At 37.0% G+C, this 26,206-nt stretch overlaps 2 protein-coding genes and 1 long non-coding RNA gene across 4 annotated transcripts in view; 1 reads left to right on the forward strand and 2 right to left on the reverse strand.

The window, feature by feature from the left end:
- The window catches only part of LOC134798741 (uncharacterized), a 477,103-nt gene that overhangs the window by 325,383 nt on the left and 125,514 nt on the right, over window positions 1-26,206 (reverse strand). The gene's annotated exons all lie outside the window — the stretch shown is intronic.
- LOC134798702 (tyrosine--tRNA ligase, cytoplasmic) overlaps window positions 1-26,206 on the reverse strand; it is a 109,595-nt gene that overhangs the window by 4,145 nt on the left and 79,244 nt on the right. The window lies entirely within an intron of this gene.
- Window positions 1-26,206, forward strand: part of LOC134798692 (RNA polymerase II elongation factor Ell) — an 80,497-nt gene that overhangs the window by 1,881 nt on the left and 52,410 nt on the right. For both annotated transcript variants that reach the window (XM_063771070.1, XM_063771071.1), the window contains exon 2: window positions 15,353-15,400. In XM_063771070.1, the coding sequence (XP_063627140.1) occupies window positions 15,353-15,400 (48 nt within the window). The remainder of the gene's footprint in view (window positions 1-15,352; window positions 15,401-26,206) is intronic.

The following is a 26,206-nucleotide window of genomic DNA, read 5'->3' on the forward strand; positions in this document are numbered from 1 at the left end:
ATACTTTTTGGTCTGAATAAAATTAATCAAAGCTTAATTCAAAAATACAATACACTTTACACAAGTAAAAATTCCAAAGCTTTTAATTCTTTTGGAATCACGTAAATTTAAAAATGTGTTTATGGTAAGTCAACCATCAACATTTATATTTTTTTAATGAGTGTTCAGGTTTATAATTAATCTTCAATTTAATGGCTGCTTACCATCAAGCTGGCAACTACCTATTTATAATGATAACATTAATAATATCAATAAAGAGAATCATAATATGTATGTGCAATGTTGAACGATATTGCCTGTTGCTATTGAAGTATTGATGTCTGAGTATTACAGCTGGTATCACAGATGGCGCTACATGTAGAATACATCTTTATATGTTTCTAAGAAAATATTTTACAATTATGATACCATAAGCTTAGATAATCGGTAATTTGCGACTTAATAGTGATATGCTATAACTTTCATGGACTATCTTCACTATGTTGTTACTTGATAGCAGCTTTTAGGCATATGTAGAAAAATTATGACTAGTTAGATAATAGAGACTCTGAAACCTACTTTTTATCACTTTGTGATAAAGAAGATCATAGACAATAATGATTTTTTATTAATTCACAATCTTATGTTTTTCCCTTAAGATCAGAATTTTATTGTCCTATTGTAAAAATGTATTAACTTGTATGTAGTGTAGTGTAGGTACCTACTATAGTGGTACAATATGCTTGTGATGTGACATTTCGAATACAACTAGCAACCATAGGCTATGACGTCAGCTTTCTAACATTTGTTTGGTTTTGATAAAAACTTGGTTTTCTTGTTGATTGGGTTGTATAAAAGTAATCTAAATTTACTAGTCATTTTATACTTGTTATTGGCAGCCTAGAAATAAATTAATACAAATTTAAACATTTATTCTGTGAGTATAGGCTTCAAGGGCTCTTTCGTGCATCAATAAAACATTTATTAAGTATATCAGCAATTGATGACATGATAGTACATAGCAACTTAATATTTACTGACAGAATTCAATACAATTACAATGATCAGAAACATAAATTTATTACAGAATTACGAGCATGCTATAGCCCGTCACAGATGGAGCGATAATATACCAAAAGATATCTTATAGCAAGGCATCTTATAATATATTTTGGTATATTACGATATCTTACAGCAAGGCATCTTAAGATACCCTAAGAATCTTAAGATGTTATAGCTCGGTATATTACAAGTCGCCCATACTTAATAATTTCAACATACCACTTGGCATGAAACTTAGTGTGGTCAGATTACCTGCAATATGTACCAATGGTAACTTGCATGCCCTGATACCGGTTTTATTTATGAGATTCCCAGATTTGATAGATAGATAGATAGAGAGATATTGGAATATCTGCTATACTAACCCAGTACTGGGAGTATGCCCAGGTTACCAGTACCTAGGGCTGCCATCTCTAAATTCGCCGAACCCGGACAAAGACTTAAAAAACCCGGACATTTGGCGTAAGTCGCATTTTTTGCCCGGACGTGTATTTATACGGTTTCTGTACACAATAATGCCAGTAAATAATTAAATTCAATTCATCACATAAACATTGACCAGGTTTTCCCAGGACACTTTTTGAAAACCCCGGATTGCCTCCAAACTAGGACAAATCCGGGGAAACCTGGATGAATGGCAGCCCTACCAGTACCAAGTAGTACCAGTACCAGTAGAGTAGCAAGAAAATAACAAACAGAATATAGAAAAAGAAATGTTTGTTTGGACAGTAAGCAGGTCATAAGAATGAGATCATTTCTTGTCTCTGCCCTACGCTACATCTTAAGTGGAAAATAATGTTAATGGTGGAACTAAATAATAACAGCCATTATATATTATGTACTGTAATTATAAATAATGTTTCATTACAGTGCTTAGTCAATGCAGTGTTGTTTTCTTAGCATAACAAGTAAAAAAGCACATAATTTTATAAATCTTAGGTAAATTAATTTGCCAATTTACCTATTCTAAGTATTTTGAGCCAGGAATCAAACACCTATATTTTCTTATACAAGTTAACACATATGTGCCTATTAATTTTGGTTTCTTACTTAAGTACTTTTTTTTAGTTGTAGTCGGTTCCAGTAAATATCTGAGAAATTGCTTGAATGTGTAGGGTAATAGGTATTTTGGTTTTAACTTACAAATAAGAGAGGTTAATGTTTTTGAGACAATCTTCTCCCACAGTAAGCTCAATAAGGTTTGTGTTGCGTGTACTAGATGATGATATATCTAACACTTTAAACTCTCGCGTTTTACATATTTAATTATTTATTATTATTTGCGTTTTGTACATATTTAATCGCGGTAGACCCGTTTGTGTAATTAAATATGATGATATATCTGATAGACATAATATAGATAAATACATAGAGAACATCCATAACCCAGGAATTGTTTTTGTGATAAACACACAAATAAATGCCCTCACCGGGGTTCAATCCCGGGTCCTCCAGGTAGGCTAGGAATTAAAGATAGCTAAAATAAATACAGGCTGACAGAATAAGGTCACAAATTAAAAACATAACTACTTTGCATAAAGCTCACAAAACATTTTCAGTCCACAACAGTATGTATGAAAAATTATAATAACAGTGCTCCTTTTTAGTAAGTATAAAATAGTTAAGCTTTCTTAACTTTTTTCTCGAAATACTTAATTAGGTACATATTGGGTTTGGGGGTTTTAATCATCTTACAAAATATTAGATCCATTTATATGAAAAGACAGCAGTTACATGGAGAAGATTATAAATATGTACACGAAAATTAAATATAGTGGTATGTATTCACATTTATATAGAAACAAAAGGAGTATCTGATCTATTGTAAATTTATCTGAAATCACCTGACGGTACCTATCTCGCGATGCTTAGTGTTAGTAACTTGCAGATTTTATTAGTGTAGTTACTAATTAGTTAATTACCTATTAGTGTAATTACTTGTCATACTGGTGATGCTTATTATGTCAAGCCTATGCTAGAGGCAAGCAGTACTGGAACGAGTAACTTAAAGTGTGCCTGATGAATTAAATCTTTATAATAATAAATCTTTATTGTTCAAAAACATACATGCTATATATGAAGTTGGAGCGCTGGAGACTGCGTTAGTTTACACTGTGTTGCAGCCTCAGTGGTTGCCCGTATTACATAATCAGTTAGAATTTGGAAGAACAATTAGACTTAAATTGATTGTCTACTGCCAATTCATAGGCACTAAAATGAATCACTACAATTTAACACATCTAGACTTATCTTCAATCTTAAGGGCCATTCAATATTAAAGTCAAAAGTGCATTGCCTTCATTTTTTCTGTGATAAAGCATTGATTAATCATAATCATGCAGCCAATCTGTCGTCAAAACGACAATGTCATACAAACAAAGATTTCAAAAGTAAAGATAGGCCCTCCGTTCATATAATGCCTAGCGAAGATGCACACAAACAAAAATGCGCACCAACAAACTGGCCCACTTCGTAGTGCCCTTAAAGCCCGTCTTTACGAAGTAATATATCGTCGGGTGACAAGCAAAGGTCACTAACTAACACCATTGAAATTATTGGACAATAAACCGTGTTACAAGTGTAATAAAGTGCATTGTTACTTTAATTTTTTGATAGTACTTAGTGACTTTTGCTTGTCACCCGACGATATACCTAAGTCAATGCACACACAAGGCAAAAAGTGATTGATAGATTTTCATTGTTACACCCAAACATTGGTTCAGAAGTGTTAACCCACCCACCAGCAAATGTAGTTGTTTTATGCAAATATCATTAGCATTAAAGCTACTATTTATTCCCAAGTTGTAGTTTGGCGCGTGTCCGTTTGGTTGCACGTTTGGGTCGGGTTTCGCAAACCGCGTTAGGTAACAGTCGGGCTGCTGCACGAATTGTCGGGCGCCGGTGAAAGTACATCTTAAGACTCCAACATTACTCGTTATAAAAGTCTAATTAACTTGTTCCTCATGCTTTGATTAACTGAGATGTCAATCTTTACAAGGGGACTGAGGTTTCCCTGTTCTGCGGACGGAACTTGCGGACGCGAATGCGAATATAATTTCATGCAATCATTAGGTTGTGTTGATTTTTGGGGTTACAAAACGATAACGATGCCACCAATTTGCATTCATATGTGTAGGTATTTTTTGCTATAATATTAAGGTTGAGTACTCTACTTAATTATGCTTAATTCACGTCGATATCTTTGACTTTGACAGTACATTATAACACTAGACCTTGACGAATGTGACCGACAAGAAGACCCGTAGACTGGTATACATCTGATAGATAAGTGAACATACTGATAGACACAATTAATATTTGGAGTATATCACTGTCACCAAAGTCAAAAACAAAAGAACACACACTGAACTATTAAAACTAGCCCACCTGTTTATAAATTCGTCGGACGTGCACGTGTTTAACAGCAATCTTTTCAGTCTGCGCATATCGCGACCCATTCTCTGTTCACAACAAGCGATTATCGACGTTCCCTTTTGATCGGACATACCAAACTCCCTTAAAACCTCCGGCTGACCTACGTCAGGTTCGCCGGCCGTTTTTTGTTACGGTTCTGTGAGCGTGCCACCTGGCCTTTTTTCCTGAGTTCGGGATCCATTGAAAGGAATGGAATGAATCACTTTGTAGCGTCGTTGAGTAGGTAGGCTTGCATGGGTGTTGGAGAAAATAATGTAAAAATAACGGATGCCGACACAATCGCATACAATTGTAGTTAGGTCCAGCTGTTGTCTTACTAAATAAATAAATAGGTGCTTATTATTGTTACAAGCAATGTTTAGGTAAAGGTAATTAACCAGTTTTGTACAAATATCGGAATTTAAGGTAAAAACAATGAAATTATATCGCGGTAGACCCGTTTGTGTAATTAAAGCTACCTAATTATTAATGAAAGCTTTGAGTTTTATGACATTATTCATAAACGTCTGTCAAATCTAACAAACCGTTGACATTTGTTAGAAAGAGACAAAGTTATGGCAAATAAACGATTTGACTTTAACAGAGGTGTGTAAAATAATCAAAAACAAATCAAGTTTTATTTAAATTGTATGAATTGGGGTTAGGCATTTGTTACTAGCTCAATCTGTTTAAGATTGTCCCTAAATATTTTATGAACAATTATTTATTTCGAGTAAAAGAACCAGAGCTTATTCTTACCTGGATTTATAAGCCTGTATTTAGATGTCACTGACCTAATTTTTGCCCTTTAATAGTTTTAAATATATCTCGACTACTAAAATGTTGCACAAAAGCTTAAATAGTTCCATTAAACGGAGATGGATTTATTGGTAAAGATCGGGACATGCGTGACGGTAACTATGGGGTCGGGGTCATCGCACCCTCCCCCCGGCTTGACACCTGGTTGCCCTTAGCCGGTTACTCGCGAACACATGTTCCGAGTCAAGAAATCCTTAGGGCCCATTTAGACGGTGCGAGAACTCGCATGCGAGTTTCGTTGTGGTTTTTGATTGGCCGGTTGAATTGGACGTCACCAGCAGTCCGCAATGTAACTAAAATCGTATGCGAGTTTGCGCGCCGTCTAAATCAGCCCTTACGAACGACGCTTTTTCTAAATAAACACCCTAAGAAATAAATTATTAAGTACTTAGTCATATTTTTTCGGTGGACCATTGAGAAACCGTATTCACCAAGTGATAAACACTTGTAGTGTATCTATTTAATAAATATGTGAAGTGTGAGTTTTAGCTGTCAACCGACATTGTTACACAAATCGACGTCTCATCTCATCTCAAGCTTGTATGATGTACCATCAGACCATCACCCACACTGTTAAGGTCCACACCTTATGCCTTTTGTAATAAAGTCCACTGATGTACAGTGTTGCTGTTTGTGTACCCACGATAGACATAGGTGTACTTATAGCAAGTATTTCGTTCGTAAGATTGATTTGATTGTATGCTAAGTTTGACAGTAGTTATCTATGGGGCGACAGCTGTCGGAGTCATGTCTAATTGGTCCGTTACATTTGTAATATCCTTTTTAGTGTCATTTCGGTTCAATCAATGTAAACGTTTGTGAAAATTTTGTACCTAAAAAGGTACATTATTGAAATTTACTTACATAAATCCAAACTAAATTGAATTCATATAAACAATGTATCAAGCATACATATAGATATCGCTTACGGCTAGCCCGAACCAACCCCCGATATGAGCGTCAGGAAAAATATTCGCAAATCAGGAATTTTGTCAGGAAATCCCGAATTTGTATAGATCTGGTAACCCTACTCTAGGGTAACACCGGTTTAACGATGTTTAAAGATAATTCGAGTGATAAAGAGATAAATTTGGCCTGAAACGAGATAGTTATTACAATTTATTCATTTCTTGAACGTAACTTGTTGTCTATATAGTATATAATTTATAATCCTTGAGGTAGGCAATAGAAACGTGAATGAATATTGAACTAATTTATCAGTTTAAATGTTGATTGAAGCCTGTAATCTATGAACACCTGTGTTTATGTCTTAGGCTGGAATAGCCAACACTAAACCAAACCCGTTTGCTAAATGTCAGCCAATCTCCGACGAGAACACAGCCACAGCTTGCGTAAGCTGGATTTAAAGGGACTTTTCATGCAGGTAGTAAGGTTTTTATTTTACGAGACATTAAGAGCCCATCAACGTGCACACTAGCGCCACTGCTAAATAATCGTGATTCTTTTTAAATTTTACGACAGGTATTTAAAAAAGGAGGCCGCTACGTACTGTATTTTGTATTTAAGTACCTTTTGAATACATCAAACTAGTTTTTATGTTGCTGGATTCGTCAATCTATGCGTCCAAAGTTAAAACGGCCGTTTTTGTTTTGAGTTCATAGTTCATAGATATGTGGTACCTCTAACAATAATAGTAGAAGCGCTGGTGGCCTAGTGGTAAGAGCGTGCGACTTTCAATCCGGAGGTCGCGGGTTCAAATCCCGGCTCGTACCAATGAGTTTCTCAGAACTTATGTACGAAATATCATTTGATATTTGCCAGTCGCTTTTTGGTGAAGGAAAACATCGTAAGGAAATCGGACTAATCCCAATAAGGTCTAGTTTCCTCTCTGGGTTGGAAGGTCAAATGGCAGTCGCTTTCGTAAAAACTAGTACCTACGTCAAATCATGGGATTAGTTGTCAAGCGGATCCCAGGCTCCCATGAGCCGTGGCAAAATGCCGGGATAACGCGTGGAAGAAGAACTCTTAACATTTTTCTACTGACAATGTTGGTTGACAGACTATACTTAATTTCATGGCAACGGACTTCATTTCCGGATATTATAGCAACATAAAATACAATTATTTTATTCAGATTTATTTCTTGTACACAATATCAGCAGAAGTAATCTTAGATAATGTTTTTTTAATGACATAATTTACATTCTTATCGGGACTATATAATAAGAAATAAATTAATTAATCATTTATTTTGGCCGACATTATATATAATTTATGAAAATTATTTATAATTGTACCTTAATTAAGGCATAAAGAATACTTTATAAAGTAACAAACAATTATTATCACAGAATTATTACATCATTCATATCTATTTACTTGCTCAATTAGCCGTATGGTCGACAGTGGCGCCGCCTGGCACATAGGGGCTGTCCATAAATTACGTCATCGATTTTTGACGATTTTCGACCCCCCCCCCCCCCTATAATCATCCAAAAATCATGCTTAAATGACCCCATTTCCTTCTACTTCATGCTACCGTCATCCGATGTCCAGACCCCCCCCCCCCTAATTTGAAATGACGTAATTTATGAATAGCCCCATAGAGCCCATGACACATTCATTGTTATAATTTATTTCATTTTAGTTCCTAGCACAAATTAAAAGGATTGCTCAGTTATTAACTTATTATTCATGTATGTACATGTTTTAGGTGCTTTAAAATATATATATTTTTAGGTGCTTATTACATAATAAAATATCCTCATCAGATTCACTATGTGTGATTTGTATTTTCATGCGAATGACTAGCAATAGTCTTAATTAATAAGTTTTAACTTTTAACCTATTAGTTCATGTTAATTGTTGATCTCCTTATCTTGCATAATAAGGTGGCGTGCGTGGATCGCCTTTGAATAACTTTAGCTTGATAGGCAATAGGCACCTATTTACTTGAAACTATTTGATACCAGCCGAGGGACTATAAACTCACTTGATAATGGTAATAAAATGGTTAAGCTCAGCCGATCTAATCTGAATGTGACACTGATTATAGTTCGTTTTTTTAGCATTAGAAATAAGGTAAACAATCTTGATGTGTCTTTTAATTGAAAAATACGTTTTAAATATAAGTCACGGGAAATATGTAACAATTATGAATCTAACACGATCATTTATATTCTTCTGCTTTCATAAGTATAATAGTTACTGATTTTTAAAAAGCGTTTTTCAATTAAAAGACATGTCAAGATCGCTTACCTCTTACCTTCTTTCTAATGCTAAAAAAACGAACTATAGTTATCACTGATCACCTTTATTTCACGCTTTAAGCCCAGTCGTTTCTGTCATTTAGCAGCTTATTAATTTCCATTGCAATGAGGTAAAAAATGTGTGTACACAAAATATAATTCACATCCACTGTGCTTAACTGCTTATCATCCTTACGGAGTAAAAATTTCGATAAGCGAAATTTCATAAGTAATGTACCGGAATATAATATGTGATTTATGTCTGAAAGATAAAGTATACTTATGTGACTCATCATTGCCAAATTTTCATAATCTAACATCGTCACCCCTTGCCTTGCTATGAGAATTAAAACTATTAAACTGCGAAGATCAGGGTCCTGGGTTTGATCCTGGGTCCTGGGTTTGACCATTTATTGGGGTTTATCACGAATATTCCTGAATTATGGATATTTTCTATGTAGCTTTTTAACTATCTGTACTGTCAGTTAGTACACATAGTACAAGTCTTACTTTTTTCAATAGTTTAGGCTAGGCCGATCTGTGTTAGATTGTCCTCAAATATTTATTTTCTTAAGGCGCATAACTATATACCATCGTCCACACGGTTAATTGATAGTTCGTGAACCTAATTTCATATATACATACATAAGGTCATTATAAGGTCTTTACTACGATGATCTAAGGTTTTGTACGAGAACAGCCAAATTTTGTATAATCGAAAACCAACCGTTTTCGGCAGAATGTGTGTCGCTGGTCCCACTTTGTACATTTCGTCCAACGATGCAAAGCCACGCCTGCAAATTGACGGCTTTCTTATCTCGCCAAACCACTCCCACGTTTCGAGTACCTAACTGACCTCAGCAACCAAGTTTACATATCGAGTTTACCTGTTTTTACGGTATCTTTTAGACTATTTAGGTATGTTTGTGTAGCACTAATTTCCATAAAACCTCACCCGAAGCATTACGAAAGTGTATTGTGAATGCCTACATAGTAGTTGTAATAATCTTCTCCTATATTTGGATCAGTTTTCAATTTATTGATTTGTTACTAAAATAAATATTTTAACCTTTTTTTTCAGTATGAGAATTTTTGATATAGGTAAAAGTACCTATGTAAAAATATTCGGCCTGATACTGAAAAATACCTAAACTCAGATAGTACACAACTCTTATTGGTTTTAGACTTTTCTTTTCACCAACCGGTCCTCAAACATCATTATTTGGCAATTTTTTTTTTAATTATCTTTGAAGTTATCTGATCTGAAGTATCTAATTCTAAAGAAAGTTACAATGAGAGCCAAAAGTGTAGCATAGTGTAAGTATCATTAAACAATTATTATTGATAAAAATATGTTTTATTCTGCTTATCTTTAAATACAACGGTAGTTTTAACTGGGTCCAGTATCCAATTTAACAAAATCTAAATCAAATAGCACGCAAACAATTTCTGGACAACAATAATTCCGTGTCGTGCGCAATTTCACGCAAACTGTCGTGGGTAATTAATTAATTGTACTTAGTTACATAATGTACTTTAGTATCTTGTAATTAGTGAACAATAACATAAGTATATTTATGGCAGCGTTAATTAAATCATCATCATCAATACACGTTAGTTATTGCATGTAAAAAGCGATGAACTTACAATATTACAGAAGTGAGATAGGTATTAGGTATATATAGCAATAATACATTATTTACTACTAGTTTTGGGTAGCTCAATCCGTTTCAACAATTAACTCATAATGCCTATAAGAAATGACGTCGGTAATAATAATAAAAATAGACATTTCCATATTTAAAAGTAAAATGAATTTAGAGAGTGAGACATATTTTTCTTTTTACTCTTTCTCATGCAATATTTTTATGCCTAAACATAAAACATGCATTACTTACTTCAAAATGTAATACTAAAATATATATTTTCAAACTTATATTATGTTTCGTTATTTTAGTGTATAGATATAATAAATGAGATGGATTTCCTATACACAAAAGTAATTTAAAATTGCGTCTCTGTATGGTTTAATAGTGAAAACGCTATTCGGCATTATTTTTGCCATACAAATTTTGTACTTTAGTGTTAACTGCAATAAAGTTTAAATAAATAAAGTCATGTCTGGCAAAATGTGTTTAAATATAGCAATTAAGATTTTTTCACTTGTATTTTGTGATGTTGCATAATGAGATGGTAAAGTTTTTGGCTAAGGCCGCCGGCAAAATACTCTAAGGTCACATTGTAACGTTCCTCAAAAGCTATCGGTGCAACAATTTTTGTACAAGGTTGATACAAGTCATGTAGAAAATAATATCATTAATATCTAATGATAATTACCTATTTGTGTACTAAAATTAAAAGATAAGCTTTTGATCAAATCCAAAAAATCTCATATTGTTATTGAACATAAAACAATAACGCGCTACGCTCGTAGTTCAATTTTGGAATCTTTTACTTGCTCGGGTATCAATATTATAGCACGAGGGGTTAAACAACAACTTTGCCCCCTTGTAAAACAAATAACTATTTTCACGCCCCGCTGTCTGAACGACTATAGATATGTTATTCACGAAAACGCGCGCCTTGACTCGTATTATCATGTTATTAAAGGTTAGATTTGACAAATCTGCGCGTCATCGTGAATGACACGAACTATATCATATTAGGTGCCGTCTCTATTAAAAGAGTGACGTTGGCAAATTAATGTAATTCGTTGATAAATGTCTGAACTGTTATTTTATCTGTATCAGCGAAACGTGCGCAGTTGAACTTCATTGTTGCAATTACTATAATGAAACGTTGCCACCATTACGCAAGTGTCACTATCATAGGCGAAGATAACGCAATGATGGGAATGACGCGTGCATTATCTTGTTTTCAAATGTATACCTAAGCCTTTATAAATCACAGGGAACATATTTTGATATTCCTAACAGTAAATTTGAACCGTATCTCAAAGTGATAGGGTCCTATTTTGCGTATTTTCTGACCAGTTTACGCCAGTTAACGTGTTAATTTCATACCTTACTTAGTCGGTACAATTCCACTCAGTTTGTTGACAGGTCGAGACATTACAAATCTTGGGGCATACGATAATATGCCATATGCCCAATACAACATATACTCTCACTGCGTTTATAATTATACCTACATCCTTGTTTATAATTATACTTGCATTGCATCCTTAAAGGGGCCCACTGATTAACAGTCCGCCGGACGGTATCGGCCTGTCAGTTAGAACAAAATTTTGACAGTTCCGAACAACTGACAGGCCGATACAGTTCCGAACAACTGACAGGCCGATACGGTCCGGCGGACTGTTAATCAGTGGGCCCCTTTACAACTACTTATCTTTTATTACATGGAAGTTTTTCGAATTTCAGCATTTTTCGGCATGTAAGTAATTAAAGTAATGTAACCAGCACTCAATAAAACAAGTGTAATTTTTCTCGCGCTTTTATTCTTGAGAATATATTAAACACTCAATTTCGACCTTGATATTAAAAACTAGTTTTTTGACATTCGCAAATCAAGTTGAAGTCTTGAATGGATGTGATTCGCTGTAAGTACTTGTTCTTTATATTGATTAACTTTGTAAAATATACATATTATTATTTCTTTACAAAAAAGTGTTATACATTTAAGGATTATAAGGCAATAAAGTATGTTACCTAACTTGTTATTGTCAATACATCGTAATACTAGGTATTCAAAGATATCAAACCAAATAAGTGACCTTAAGACGAAACAGGAGCTGAGTTTTAAATATTTTAGGTAAATATACCCGTCTCGCTAACGGAAGCGGCACCTAAAAGTAGTGCGATAAGGACAAGGCGAAAAATCCTGCGTAATAATCTCAAAAATCGAGGTTTCGTACTCCTCTGTTTCCTCCTCCAAAACTTAACCAATCGTAACCAAATTTGGAAATCTAAATGATTATGAAATTATCTGTGTCGGACCGTTTTGCTTTTTTGGCTAATTGATATCAGTTTTGAATGCTACGCCTCTCATTGCGGCATAGTCAATTAGGCCATTTTGGCCATTTTTGAAGGGTTCTAGCGCCTTAAAAAACAAAAATATCAAAAAAAGCAAAACGGTCCGACACAGATATTGACAATATTAATCTGTGTTGAAAAAATCATTGCTCTAGCTTCAAAAACCACGGAGGAAAACGAGGAGTACGTTTGTATGGAAAAATGACCACTCCCGTTGGCTCTTAACCTTTATAATAACTTAATAAGTGCTACCTTTTGTTTGCAATTATGTACTTCAAATTAAATCTAATAAACCAAGACTTCTACATATTATCGGTATGTTTAAAATACAGACCTCAAGTACAGGTGTAAGTACAGTGGACGTCAATGATATGTTTACATTTTTCACCGGAAGGGGTCGTCCATTAATTACATCACACAACATTTCAATTTTTTAGACCCCCCTCCCGCCTTGTCACGCTTTTTCATAGGAAAAAGATAGGTCTTTAATACGTACTGTCGCATTTGGTATGACCCCCCCCCTGTTGCTGTGACGTAATTTATGGATGAACCCTTAATACATAGGAATAAGGTGCAAAAGACATCGACTGTGCTGTACACATTAATATCTGTCAATACAGTCAAGTATGACGTGCGATAATGTAGGTCAATTAATATCATCGAGTTTTTATCGCCAATACGAGACTACAACAGTCATTATGATCGCGGACAGTACCTCCGTGAGGGAAACCCCAGCACTTAAATTCCCTAGCGGTACCCACAGGCACGGAATCTCATGGTCACGGAGCAGATTTCATTGTAATGTTTTCTTATAATGGTTCTCGTTATGCAAACTTGTAGCTTTAATAGTATTTCATTATAATTATAAGGATAATCTAGTTTAATGTTAAATTTAATAAATTATTATGTATTATTATGTCAGTTGAGTCGGTTTCCACAAGCAAATCCTCAAAAGGCGACGAATTTAAAGCAGGTTAACTGTTAAAAAAAAAATGCCGTGACACTTATTCATAAACAAAAACAATACAAAACACAAAGATTTAGTGTTTTAAATAACGCACATTTCGAGGCTTAAACACTCTAACCCTTAAGACTCTCGAGGCTTAACGCCTCAAAGGTGGCAAAGACGATTTCTTACATTCATACGCGTATAATAAATAATACAATTCTCAAATATAGTCGAGTCTTCAAGACTTAAGAGTCTTGAGGGCTCGAGTCTTTAAGCCTAAAAATAAGCGTTATTCACAACACTGCAAAGATTACATAAAGACTAAAAACAGAGGTAAACAAAACAGGGTCTTATCGCTAACAAACAACCAGACAACCTTTGAGTAAGTATGTAATAAAACCTCTATCTCTATGTTATTCAACTTATAAAAAACACCATTTTTGGTGTGATTACGTGACCTTTGCGAATCCGAATCACTCCAGGGAAATCGATTAATGATAATTGTGACGTAACAACCACATACGGCACTAAGAGTCACGGCCATGGGTGCCGTCAGTTCCGGGTCATCCCCACTGCTTCTAGACGATGCAACGAATTTCACTGCTAGGCGGTTAAGTAAGTAACTAAAGCAATTTTTAAGTTTACATCATCAGCCCAGTCTAGTTGTTTCTCGCGTTCGTCCATCGCCGTTGTGCAACTACACGACTATCCGACACTTGCTTATTGTGACCAAACTTGTTGCCCAACAAGTCGGGCTTCTTATCCAATTAAGCATTATTAAACCCTTTTCTAAAATGGATTGACATATTTCGATGCTATTGAATAATGTATTTACAATTTAACCTTTCGACGGAATGACATAATGATATGTTCTTAATCATACGTCAGGTGCTAGTCTCGAGCGTTTACTGTTGATGGATTTTTAACCGTGGTGCATTACACAATGTTACAAAGATTGGCCTCCTAAACAAATTTACAACATCACTTAACATAAAAAGGTTATACTCTCAAGTTATTAATTTCTCCCAATTAATAACGAGTAAGTGCGTGTTTAAAAAGCGTATTCATTGTGGTGTATTTAGGTTAATGCACGTTCAAAATTCTTGAGCAAGTACCTGTATACGTTATCATACGCGTGCTGTTTAATGTATGTGAATTTTATCGTAGTAGCATAATAATGGAAACCTAAAACGAATGTAATTGTAGGGCCCAAAAGTTGAACTACACGGCTAAGACTGAAAGAACTTCAAAATGGAAACAGTAAACAGCATTTTCTACACTAAATATTTGCAAGATCTCTGATTCTCATTTGGCAAGAGGATATGTGTTTTCGCAGCTTCGTAGACACATTTTTGTAAATTTTGCAGGCTATTGAAATCCTTTGCATAACGCAAGAACGTAACGATATGATAGTTATGTTATTATGATTCATCGTTTGACGAACGTCTGTACGCGCTTGTATGTGAATTACCGTAACGCAAATTAGTCGAGTTAAATATGAATATATTTTCCTTGTACTGAAGCGCAATTGTTCAAAACACTCTGCGTCACTGAATGCGGAGTTATATACCATAGGTCAATAACGTCAGCCCTTATATTTGAAATAATTTCGTGAAAAACATTAAAAACCGATCCTTACATTATGTTATAAATCAAAAACTTTTATACCGCGATAATTGAAAACGTTGGCGTAACAAATACCTACTTACAATATTGATATACGAGATAAGACTTCATTGGTAGGTAGTCAAAATCAAAATAGTAGAATAGTATCTTATCGGGAACAGGAGAGACAATTAAATTTAGAAGGTATATTAGGGAAATAAAACGCTCTAAAACAGCATAGTTGCAGAGAAAAATCTCTGCAGTTGCCTTTTCTTAACGATGCTTTGATTTTATTTAATATGTATTTTTTCCCGTTTCAGGATAAATTGGCAAAACCTACGATACAGTTCCTACCCGGAAATGAAGGGGTAAGTGTCTTCTTGCTTTAAACTTTTTACTGTCAACAATTCATAAATGATACGCGCCTTGTCGACCTTTCTAAATCATGAAATCTTCAGGCAATCACACCTACATTTCCAAATGATGTGGCAATCGGACCAGTTTCAGGAGATGCAAAAAACCGATGCAAGTTGACTAAGAAACTCGGTGCATGCGAGCGTGGTGGAGGCAGCTCAAGCCACCTCGCCACCGGGGCCTCGGAGCGCAGGCCTTGACTCGCCTCGAGCGTACCAGTTAACGTTTGCGGCACTCGATACGCTTGCGAAATTATATGATGACCCACTTAGCCGATTTCGTTTTGCTGCTTACTTGTTGCTGCGGTCGGTAATCTGAGATACATTTTTTTCCTATACTTTAAAAGAACTAGGTATTAGGTATGTATCTATCACTCGTTCGTTCCTTACCGAAGATAATCTATTCAAAAATCGTGTCTCAATCGACTGATTTCAATCCCGCCGCGTCGATTCGCATTGAACGCTGACCGTTAATCAACTATTAGCTTGGATTGCTTCCCGATGTCTACCATGTTTAGGTTGCAACGTTAGTCGCAAAAAGCGAGACTAATGCAATTTTGTTTACAAGTTGATTATCCCCGGCTGATCCCCGCGGCGGCGGCGCGCGACGCCCGGCGCCTTCGACCGGTTTACTTGTTGCCACTGTCCGACTCGCCTGCCGGTTTGACGTGATCTTTTCTCGTTGCTCGCCGTAAGCCCTCTGCTCATATGTAAACGACCCCAGGAACCTCATTTTATGTCTTCACACATCTCAACCTGCACAAGTTGCATCATTCAAATGCTTACCTAATTGAAATCCTGATTCGATCCATCCGCATTTATGTTACTTTATTTTATAAGTGGTTTTTATGATGTCGTGATTAACCTCTGGGTCGTCGTGCCGGTGTGCAGTTTTTTTACATAACGACGTTGGATTGCAAAGTCAGACAATTGATTTAACTGCACTCGATCACGCAAATATATTACTAGCTCGTCTAGCTCGACTCAACCTTGGCTTTGTGATTTTTATAAATAATCCCAGAATCTTTGGGGGATTAATGACTTTTCCGCGAACATTACCACCGTTTCATTCGTCGAATATCTCGCTATCGGTGCTTTAGGTGTGAGACGCTCTGGCATGCATCCAAGTTGCACATTATAACCACAATTCAATGAGTCGTGGACCAGAATAGTAAATAAGATAGAGTGGATGGTATAAAAATAGCTACCGTTCCAGTCACCAATGCTACTGCACCTCACAGGTACGGCCGTTGTCCTCCCCCTAGCCTAGGCTTCTTTCATAGTCTATTGCCGTGTGCGTACGCCTGGACACATTCTCAGTGCACGTTTTAATCAATGCATAAAATCTGGCGCGATGAACTCGCGTCCTTTCTTCCGATGACATGTACTCATTAACTGTAAATTAATGTTGGCGTTTTTGAAACGGGTAACGAACGAAAGACAATGAACTTCACGTATTAGTTTCGCTGTCATAAGTGTCATAACTATTTGCATTTCTGCGGATTGTGTAAGTGTATTTATTGTCCTAAGTAGACGTCGGAAAACTTTACTAGCAAAACAGGTGTAATGAGGTGACTTATAACTTTACAGATCACGATAAATTACTGTTTAGCTAGTCAGTGTGATTTCTTATGTAATTGTAACTGGCGTGATATCTGAAAACTGTGATATCCGTCATTAATATTTATGCTGAATTGGCTTCATAATTTGGCGAGCAGATATTTGACTCTAGTTACATATTTATTTCACAAACTTTCATAATATCGTCAGCAGTATTTTTATTTCTAAGAACTTACATTGTTTTTGCATTAAAATTGTTTTTCCTTCGGCGCTATTATAATTAGATCTTTTATCAAAGATAGCGTAAAGTTATCGCGAATGTTTCAAGTATTATCAAAATGATTCACGTTTCATAGATGTACATTGAACCCGTTCTGTATTACAAAACTGAATGTTCATCCATCACAATGTAAGTTGGATGCGATTCGAGGCGGTCACCGTCGGGTCGATGTCCTGCCGGCGACTTTAATACCTCTGAAGTTAGCTCAAACCCCGAAGGTTTAACTCGCTTCAGGGACAATAGGCACTTCTGTTCAATTAATTATTACCCTACACACTTTACCGTAGGAATTATTTGAAATGGTTTCGCATAAATTACTTGTTGAAGTTATATATACGCAATAGGCAGTTTAGACGCGTTTTATTGCCTTGCCCGTGCTTTGAGAACACGCCGTGTGGCACGCGGTGCATTTAAATTGAACCTTTCTTCGCCTGGAACTCTGTAAGGGAGTAAATTCAATAAATGTGACAAAAAGGAAAAATACATATGCTTAAAGCTTTTCCGGATTATGTGAGTACCTCACAGGTACTTCTTAATATCTAATTGTAATAAGAAGTCATGAATTCAAACTGTTTTATCACAATTCCGCTTTAAATCCTAATAGAGACCCTTAATAACTTCACGGAAAATTCTTTGAAAGCTGGTTACGTACGTGAGTTTTCCACGAAGAAAAAGTTTTACTCAATCTTTTAGGTATTTTGCGAAATACTTTTATTTTGTATATAGATCGCTAGTTTTAAAGCCAATTTTTGTTTCTTTGTGGGTTGACATATCGCTTGCCCAATATTACAGGGTTCTATGATTACATTTTCAAGCTAGTTGAAATTCGACTTAATGTCACTATGACAATGTTCAAATTTCAGTTCGATAAAAGTGACACATAGAACCCTATAATATTGGGCCAGCGATATAGTATCTTCGTCCTAGATACTTAACCGGGCAAGTAATGTCCACAATTCATTAATATTCGCGTATTTCAAGTTGTACTTTTTCTGACTGAACAAAAGGAGGCTGACAAGATTTTATCAGATCACAATGACTGCCCATCGAGCTAACAATAGTGTTTATACTCGCAAGGACAAGCTATTCAGGAGCACGTCCTCTTACCAATGATCTTGAATACAGCCTATTGTTTAAGGCTCCTCAGTTTTGCTCTAAAACCCGTGAATTGGCGAATGGAAAACACTTATTGTATGTATAATTGGGTCTTACACCTGGTACTCGCTCTACGCATTACCACTTATTACCGAACCGTCCGAATAATTAAGTGATAAACTGATAAAGGAAATTATAGTTTGAAGTTTAAATGGGTTTATCCCATCCCAATCCCATTATCCCATATACCTACTTGTAATTTCTATTCACCTTATCAATCTGTTATTTAATAAGATACGCCAGATAAATAATTATATACGAAGTACAATCAATATTTTTTTATATAACAGCTGTATTTTTCCTCGATTTCGGGGTTGGCCTCATAGTAAAAGTTGTTGTGTTTTTAGCGCAAGTCAATCTTATTGCGTAGACTGTCGATGTAGATATTGTAGATTATGATATTGCCCTGGATTTTAGAGTAACGATAATATTCCGTTATACCGCATGTATACCTTAATACTTGTTCGGTTGGCAAGGTGCTAATTTGAACATATCTTCTAACTGTACTGATCTGCCATAACAAGTTAACATCTTTATCCATTAAAGGCTGTGCTTCCGATAGATATTTAATCAATGTGCTTTTGACAAAAAGCAAACAATCTTTAGTTTTAATTTAGATTTGCTGCATGCTTAGAGCATTTAGTAACTGGAGTGGAGACGCCTTTTGTGTCATTTTCTGTACAAAACAGTCTGCCGATTTTGCGGGGGAGGGGCACGTGCACGTCAAATTTATGGCTATTTGTACGTAACGTACAAATAGCAATTTCAGATAAACGTCACGTCAGTCCATTCAAAAGTATGCACATAATTGTGCAAGGTTTTCGGCAGAGGGGAAGCTCTTACAGGCGACTCGGGTGTGTCATGACTCTTTCTTTAATACTTTAATCATAGGCAGATATGTACCTACGTCAAGTTGCAGATCTATTTAGTTAAGCGGTCCGTGCTCTGACTAATAAACATACCCACATCCCTGAGATCGGATCAGCGGGTGCCAGCCGATTACAAACACGATCTCTGCTAACCGGAACAAAACAGTAAGAGAAGGTTACCTATAATCTGTTATCTCGTGCTGAGGCCGGTTGGTTGCTTACACTGGTTTGGCCATGGGGTCAATGTTGGATACATTCAATTGATGTCCGTGAAGGTAATTGGCATTTATAATTATATTAAACATGTTTAAAACGATTAAGAATATCGAAGCAACATGGATTCTTGATTATTAGCGTAGCTTGAAGCATGCAAACATTGTCATTTTTACTGCAACTTCATTTTGATATCCCGAGACAGGGATATCCATATATTGCAGAACACTTTATTTGTCATTATTAATTTAGAAGAGTGACCCAAATTTTGCAAATAAAATTACTTAGCTAATTACTAGCTGGCTGGTTAAGCTAAATTGCTCAGCCAGCCAGCTAACCGCTACTTCAAAGCATTCTTTGAAAATCTCAGCTATTACAACTGCCTATAATTCCAAACGCTCTTCGAAAGCCTGAATGACAAGTACAGACAGAGGCATGCCGTCTAGATAGTTTGTAAAATGTTTGTTTACCTACTTATGAGCAGGGTGTCAGGAGCGCCGGCGGAACCGTGCCGATTTCCTCGTGGTAATTGCCGAAGTATGCGGACGGCGCTGTCGTCTTATTGGGGCTGCGCTACGTGAACGCTCACTTTCACTTCGCTAACGCAGCCCCGCTGGACAAAGCTTCCAGCCGCATACCGACACCGCAAGTGGACACTCTTCGATATACCTTACATTGTATTATACGATATGTCAACATTGCGAATGATGCACCTGAAACGCGTTCTTTCGTAGGTGAAAAATAAAGGCGTGTAACGATATGTGCAAAATATGTATACGCTCTTACGGATACGTATTGGATATCTTAGGGCTTCGTGAGATAGTCATTGTAAATGTTTATAGTCTAGACACCAACAGACGTTTTAGATCCCATCTCAATACATTAAATCACTATCCACATACGCTTCGCTATCTTTGACATATAAAAGTCGATTTGATATGTCAGGTAATTTATTTAATATCTTAGTCGAGGCTACAACCTCTAGGCGCTCTCGTACTCTAGCTAGCTAGCAGCCGGTTAGCCACATTGATGCAGCAAGGACTAGATATTATTTTTTGAAAGACTCCTTTATTATGTGGCGTTATTGACTGCTTGTTTGAGAAATAGATTCGATAATGTTTAATAGTTATCAAAATCTTTCAGACGTACAAAATACAAAATGATAGAGCTATTATTGGCCGATACTTTAACAGATTTACGATTGATTTTTAATGATTGTAAATTAGTCATTAATGTAGCATTAATACCGTTGTAAGTGCCAACATGCATGCTCCTTAATTATTTCAATCGCGGTCACCTTGCATTAAAATATTGTCAAAATTAAAAGATTATTCTATTTTGAAAAAAACATCGCAGTTTAGGATCCTTTTTAACACACTTAGTTTAGCAGGTGTAAAGAAAGATCAACTCTTTTTTCTTAAAACGCATCTTTGGTTAGCTGTTACGAAATCGACGTTTACATTACCCATTAGTACGTTATAAGTAAAGATGTACATTCGTATTCATACCTGGTGGCTATAAAACGAATGCTCTATATTAATGTCGGTAAAGAAATACAATTTTATTGCACTCTTCAGTGGAGGTATTTTCCATAACATATAGGACCGAATGACCGAAGCGTCATAACTTGATTTCTGTCGTATTAAGAGCGCTATTACATTTCGGCGTTGAGCGAGTTTAGGTATTTTACGCGCTGCGGCAGGCCGTGCGAGCTCAGTATGCCGATCCCTTCTACCACACTCGCACTACAATGATGGATGAAACATTCTTGATCCTTCGCGAAGCATATTGAAATCAACCATAACAACACTAACTGTACTTAACTTTTAAAGTTCTAAAACTGTTATTTGGTAAGTACGCAAATACTAAATGCAGTGCAAATGTACATTGGGGCTGTTCATAAATTACGTCATCTATTTTTGACGATTTTTGACCCCCCCCCCCACCCCTCAAATCATCCAAAAATCAAGCTTCGGATGAATCTGTTTCCTCCTACGTCATGTTACCATCATCCGATGTCCAGACCCCCCCCCCCACTCCTCCCATTTGAAACGACGTAATTTATGAATAGCCCCATACTCATACTTATGAAGGTATATTACTCGAAAGAAATTATAGGTACCTACTCGCTTATTTACATGTTTCGTCATTGCATTTGGTACCTATAGGTTGTAAAGTTTGTATCAACGAGGGTTTAAAAACGAACTGGTACTGAGGATCTGATGATGATTAAGGTGGTCACGGATACCAATCAACCATGTAGTAACATGATTAGGCTCGTTTGATTCGTCTCAACAAGATCTTTGACACTGAAGATACACAGGGTCTGATGATGGAGCTGGAAGGTGGCCACGGGTACCAGTCTATCATGTAACTAAACAACTTCGTGTTTGGGCTCGTTTGATTCGTCTCAACAAGATCTTTGACACAAGACAGTACTCAGGGTCTGATGATGGAGCTGGAAGGTACCATTACCAATCAACCATGCAACTAAACCACATCGTGTTTAGGATCGTTAGATTCGTCTCAACAAGATCTTTGACACTAGGTGATACTCAGAGTCTGAGGATGGAGCTGGAAGGTGGTCACCGGTACCAATCAACCATGCAACTAAACCACTTCGTGTTTAGGCTCGTTTTATTCGTTTCAACAAGATCTTTGACACAAGATAGTACTCAGGGTCTGATGTTGGAGCCGGAAGGTGGTCACCGCTACCAATCAACCATGCAACTAAACCACTTCGTGTTTAGGCACTTTTTATTCATCTCAACAAGATCTTTGACACAAGGTAGTACTCAGGGTCTGATGATGGAGCGCGAAGGTGGCGACGGGTACCTGTCTATCAGCTCCATCATCAGACCCTGAGTAGTATCTTGTGTCAAACATCTTATTGCAACGAATCAAACGAGCCCAAACACGAAGTGGTTCAGTTACATGGTAGACTGGTACCCGTGGCCACAGTCCAGCTCCATCATCAGACCCTGAGTACTAACTTGTGTCAAAGATCTTGTTGCGACGAATCGAACGAAGCCAAACACGAAGTGGTGTAGTTGCATGGTTGATTGGTACCGGTGACCACCTTCCGGATCCATCATCATACCCTCAGTACTACCTTGTGTCAAAGATCTTGTTGCGACAAATCAAACGAGCCCAAACACGAAGTGGTTCAGTTACATGGTAGACTGGTACCCGTGGCCACAGTCCAGCTCCATCATCAGACCCTGAGTACTAACTTGTGTCAAAGATCTTGTTGCGACGAATCGAACGAAGCCAAACACGAAGTGGTTTAGTTGCATGGTTGATTGGTACCGGTCACCACCTTCCGGATCCATCATCAGACCCTCAGTACTACCTTGTGTCAAAGATCTTGTTGCGACAAATCAAACGAGCCCAAACACGAAGTGGTTCAGTAACATGGTAGACTGGTACCCGTGGCCACCTTCCAGCTCCATCATCAGATCCTGAGTACTATCTTGTGTCCAAGGTCTTGTTGAGACGAATCAAACGAGCCTAAACACGAAGTGGTTTAGTTGCATGGTTGATTGGTACCGGTGACCACCTTCCGGCTCCAACATCAGACCCTGAGTACTATCTTGTGTCAAAGATCTTATAGAAACGAATAAAACGAGCCTAAACACGAAGTGGTTTAGTGGCATGGTTGATTGGTACCGATGACCACCTGCCGGCTCCATCATCAGACCCTGAGTACTATCTTGTGTCAAAGATCTTGTTGAGACGAATCAAACGAGCCTAAACACGAAGTGGTTTAGTTGCATGGTTGATTGGTACCGGTGACCACCTTCCGGCTCCATCATCAGACCCTGAGTATTATCTTGTGCCAAAGATCTTGTTGAGACGAATCAAACGAGCCCAAACACGAAGTGGTTTAGTTGCATGGTTGATTGGTACCGGTGACCACCTTCCGGCTCCATCATCAGACCCTGAGTACTATCTTAAGTCAAAGATCTTGTTGAGACGAATAAAACGAGCGTAAACACGAAGTGGTTTAGTTGCATTGTTGATTGGTACTGGTGACCACCTTCCGGCTCCATCATCAGACCCTGAGTACTATCTTGTGTCAAAGATCTTATTGAGACGAATCAAACGAGCCTAAACACGAAGTGGTTTAGTTGCATGGTTGATTGGTACCGGTGACCACCTTCCGGCTCCATCATCAGACCCTGAGTATTATCTTGTGCCAAAGATCTTGTTGAGACGAATCAAACGAGCCCAAACACGAAGTGGTTTAGTTGCATGGTTGATTGGTACCGGTGACCACCTTCCGGCTCCATCATCAGACCCTGAGTACTATCTTAAGTCAAAGATCTTGTTGAGCCGAATCAAACGAGCCCAAACACGAAGTGGTTTAGTTGCATGGTTGATTGGTACCGGTGATCACCTTCCGGCTCCATCATCAGACCCTGAGTACTATCTTGTGTCAAAGATCTTGTTGAGATGAATAAAACGAGCCTAAACACGAAGTGGTTTAGTTGCATGGTTGATTGGTACCGGTGACCACCTTCCGGCTCCATCATCAGACCCTGAGTACTATCTTGAGTCAAATAAATATATATAGAATGTCAGGTCGTTTCAAATATTTTTAATCCTGTCCGGTAGTTTATTAAACTGTACCATTATAAATTATAATACTATAAAAACAGTGCTAGGATCAAAGTCTCTCGTTGCGGTTTACACGCACACAGTATAGCGTTTTACACGGCGCCCGCCGCACACAATGATAAAAAACTCGTCGTCGCCGTTGAAAATGTGCGGAGCCGACCGACACACGTCCTGCCTCTACAAGCTCTGCCGCGGCACTGAGCTGGCGCAGCGCGCGTCATCGGTAATATAGAGTAGTTTTCAAAAAATTGCCAAAAAATTATAGTAGAATTTCATAAACACTAATGTATACCAACAGTATAAGCAAAAGTTGCAGATTGCTTGAGTATGAAAATGACTTCGATATTAAGTAGATTTTCGTAGGAATTGACACTTGTTTCGGAGAGAAAATCGAGTTCGTTTTACTTTGATTTTCTCTTTCTCAAAGGTATGTAGGAAAAATATAGTTTGATATGCCTAAAGTACAGGGTATTAGTAATACAAAATAGCCAGGTTTAGCAGAGTAAAATTCTCAATATTTCCAAATAAGAGCTCGCCATTCAGTGCTTCACGGGGTTTTTCGGAAACGACCATCAGAAAAAAAATCATTACTAATTTAATTAGTCCTTTTTCTAATATTTACAACGATATTTATAAAGATAAGAAGACGCTTTTACTGGAACAAGTACTCATTGTTTCTAATAATGAGCGCAAAGTCCTGAATTTCGTCGACTAGTATCATCAATTTTGCATTATTTCGACTTTTCTTGTAAGAGCGCTCTTAAGGAATTCTGAATTTAAAGTAACGTACCTACTACCTACGGTTCAAGTCTTAGATAAGCGATCTCGCTAAAAAAAGTAAAATTTCCGTGAAGTGACACGTATTTATTTATTAGACACACTTCCAGTCACTCGATGTTACCTATACGGATACAAGATGTACATAACTATTTCGTCTACTCACTTTCACTTCGTGTGGCATGATTTTTTCGCAAAATCTTAGTCCGCCAGTCATACATACGTATTGTTAAATTGTATCATGCAGTTTCCTAAATAAAATTGATAGAAGCTATTTGGCCGAACGACCTTTGCGCAAGTTGCGTTCGACCATTAAGGACACGGGCGACCGTTACAACAGTACTATGATTAAACTTGCCTCATTTCTGATGTTGCTTATTATGCTAGGATTTTAATTTGCCAATCATTTGCTTTTCCTTTTTTTTTCTGCCGTCTTTAGCTTAATGCGTTCAGCGCAAACTTTGTAGTACAAGGTTTGTACATCTACAGCATTGGTCAGAAGTAATTAGAATACAATACCTCTGTATCATTTGAAAAAAAAAACTCATTTAATATTTAAGTCTTTAAAGTATCACCAAGCCAATCTGAGGGCAATTAAAATATAATCGTTTGCAGTTAGTGACTATTTGACCAATAACAACTTTTTGTATATAGACTCAATAATAAGACAAACACCTATCTGATTTGGTCCGGAGGGTTTAACAATAGGCATTACGGTATACTTATTTTCGCGTAAGACCCGTTGTATTATGCATCTAACTTAAATAGAAATGGCTTAACTGTGGTAACACAATGGAAAAAAATAACTTTAGACTAATTACAGTTGCTTAACTAATGTACAATTTTTTTGCAACTTACTCTTTTATACTTTTGGCCAAAGTTGCTGGGTATTTTAAACTATTTTACATACTTGAGACTTGAGAGAGTGCTTCCCAAAAATGGCGGTTGTCTCCGCTAGAAGAAAGCCTTCCCTTATCAATGACTGATTGTTTGACATTGTCCACGGCGTGGGGCCAAGCCGGTATCCCGCGCCTAACATTTGCCTCTCAAGTTTTGTCCGTCGCAGTCGGTTTAATGATGTTTTACCATTAAAGAAGGGAAAGCTGTCGTGTGCTCGCGTCCATCAAACATAGTTAAGAGCGCTATTACATTTCGGCGTTGAGCGAGTTTAGGTATTTTACGCGCTGCGGCAGGCCGTGCGAGCTCAGTACGCCGATCCCTTCTACCACACTCGCACTACAATGATGGATTAAACATTCTTGATCCTTCGCGAAGCATATTGAAATC

The sequence above is a fragment of the Cydia splendana genome, chromosome 17 (genome assembly GCF_910591565.1).
Source record: "Cydia splendana chromosome 17, ilCydSple1.2, whole genome shotgun sequence".
Taxonomy (NCBI): Eukaryota; Metazoa; Arthropoda; class Insecta; order Lepidoptera; family Tortricidae; genus Cydia; species Cydia splendana.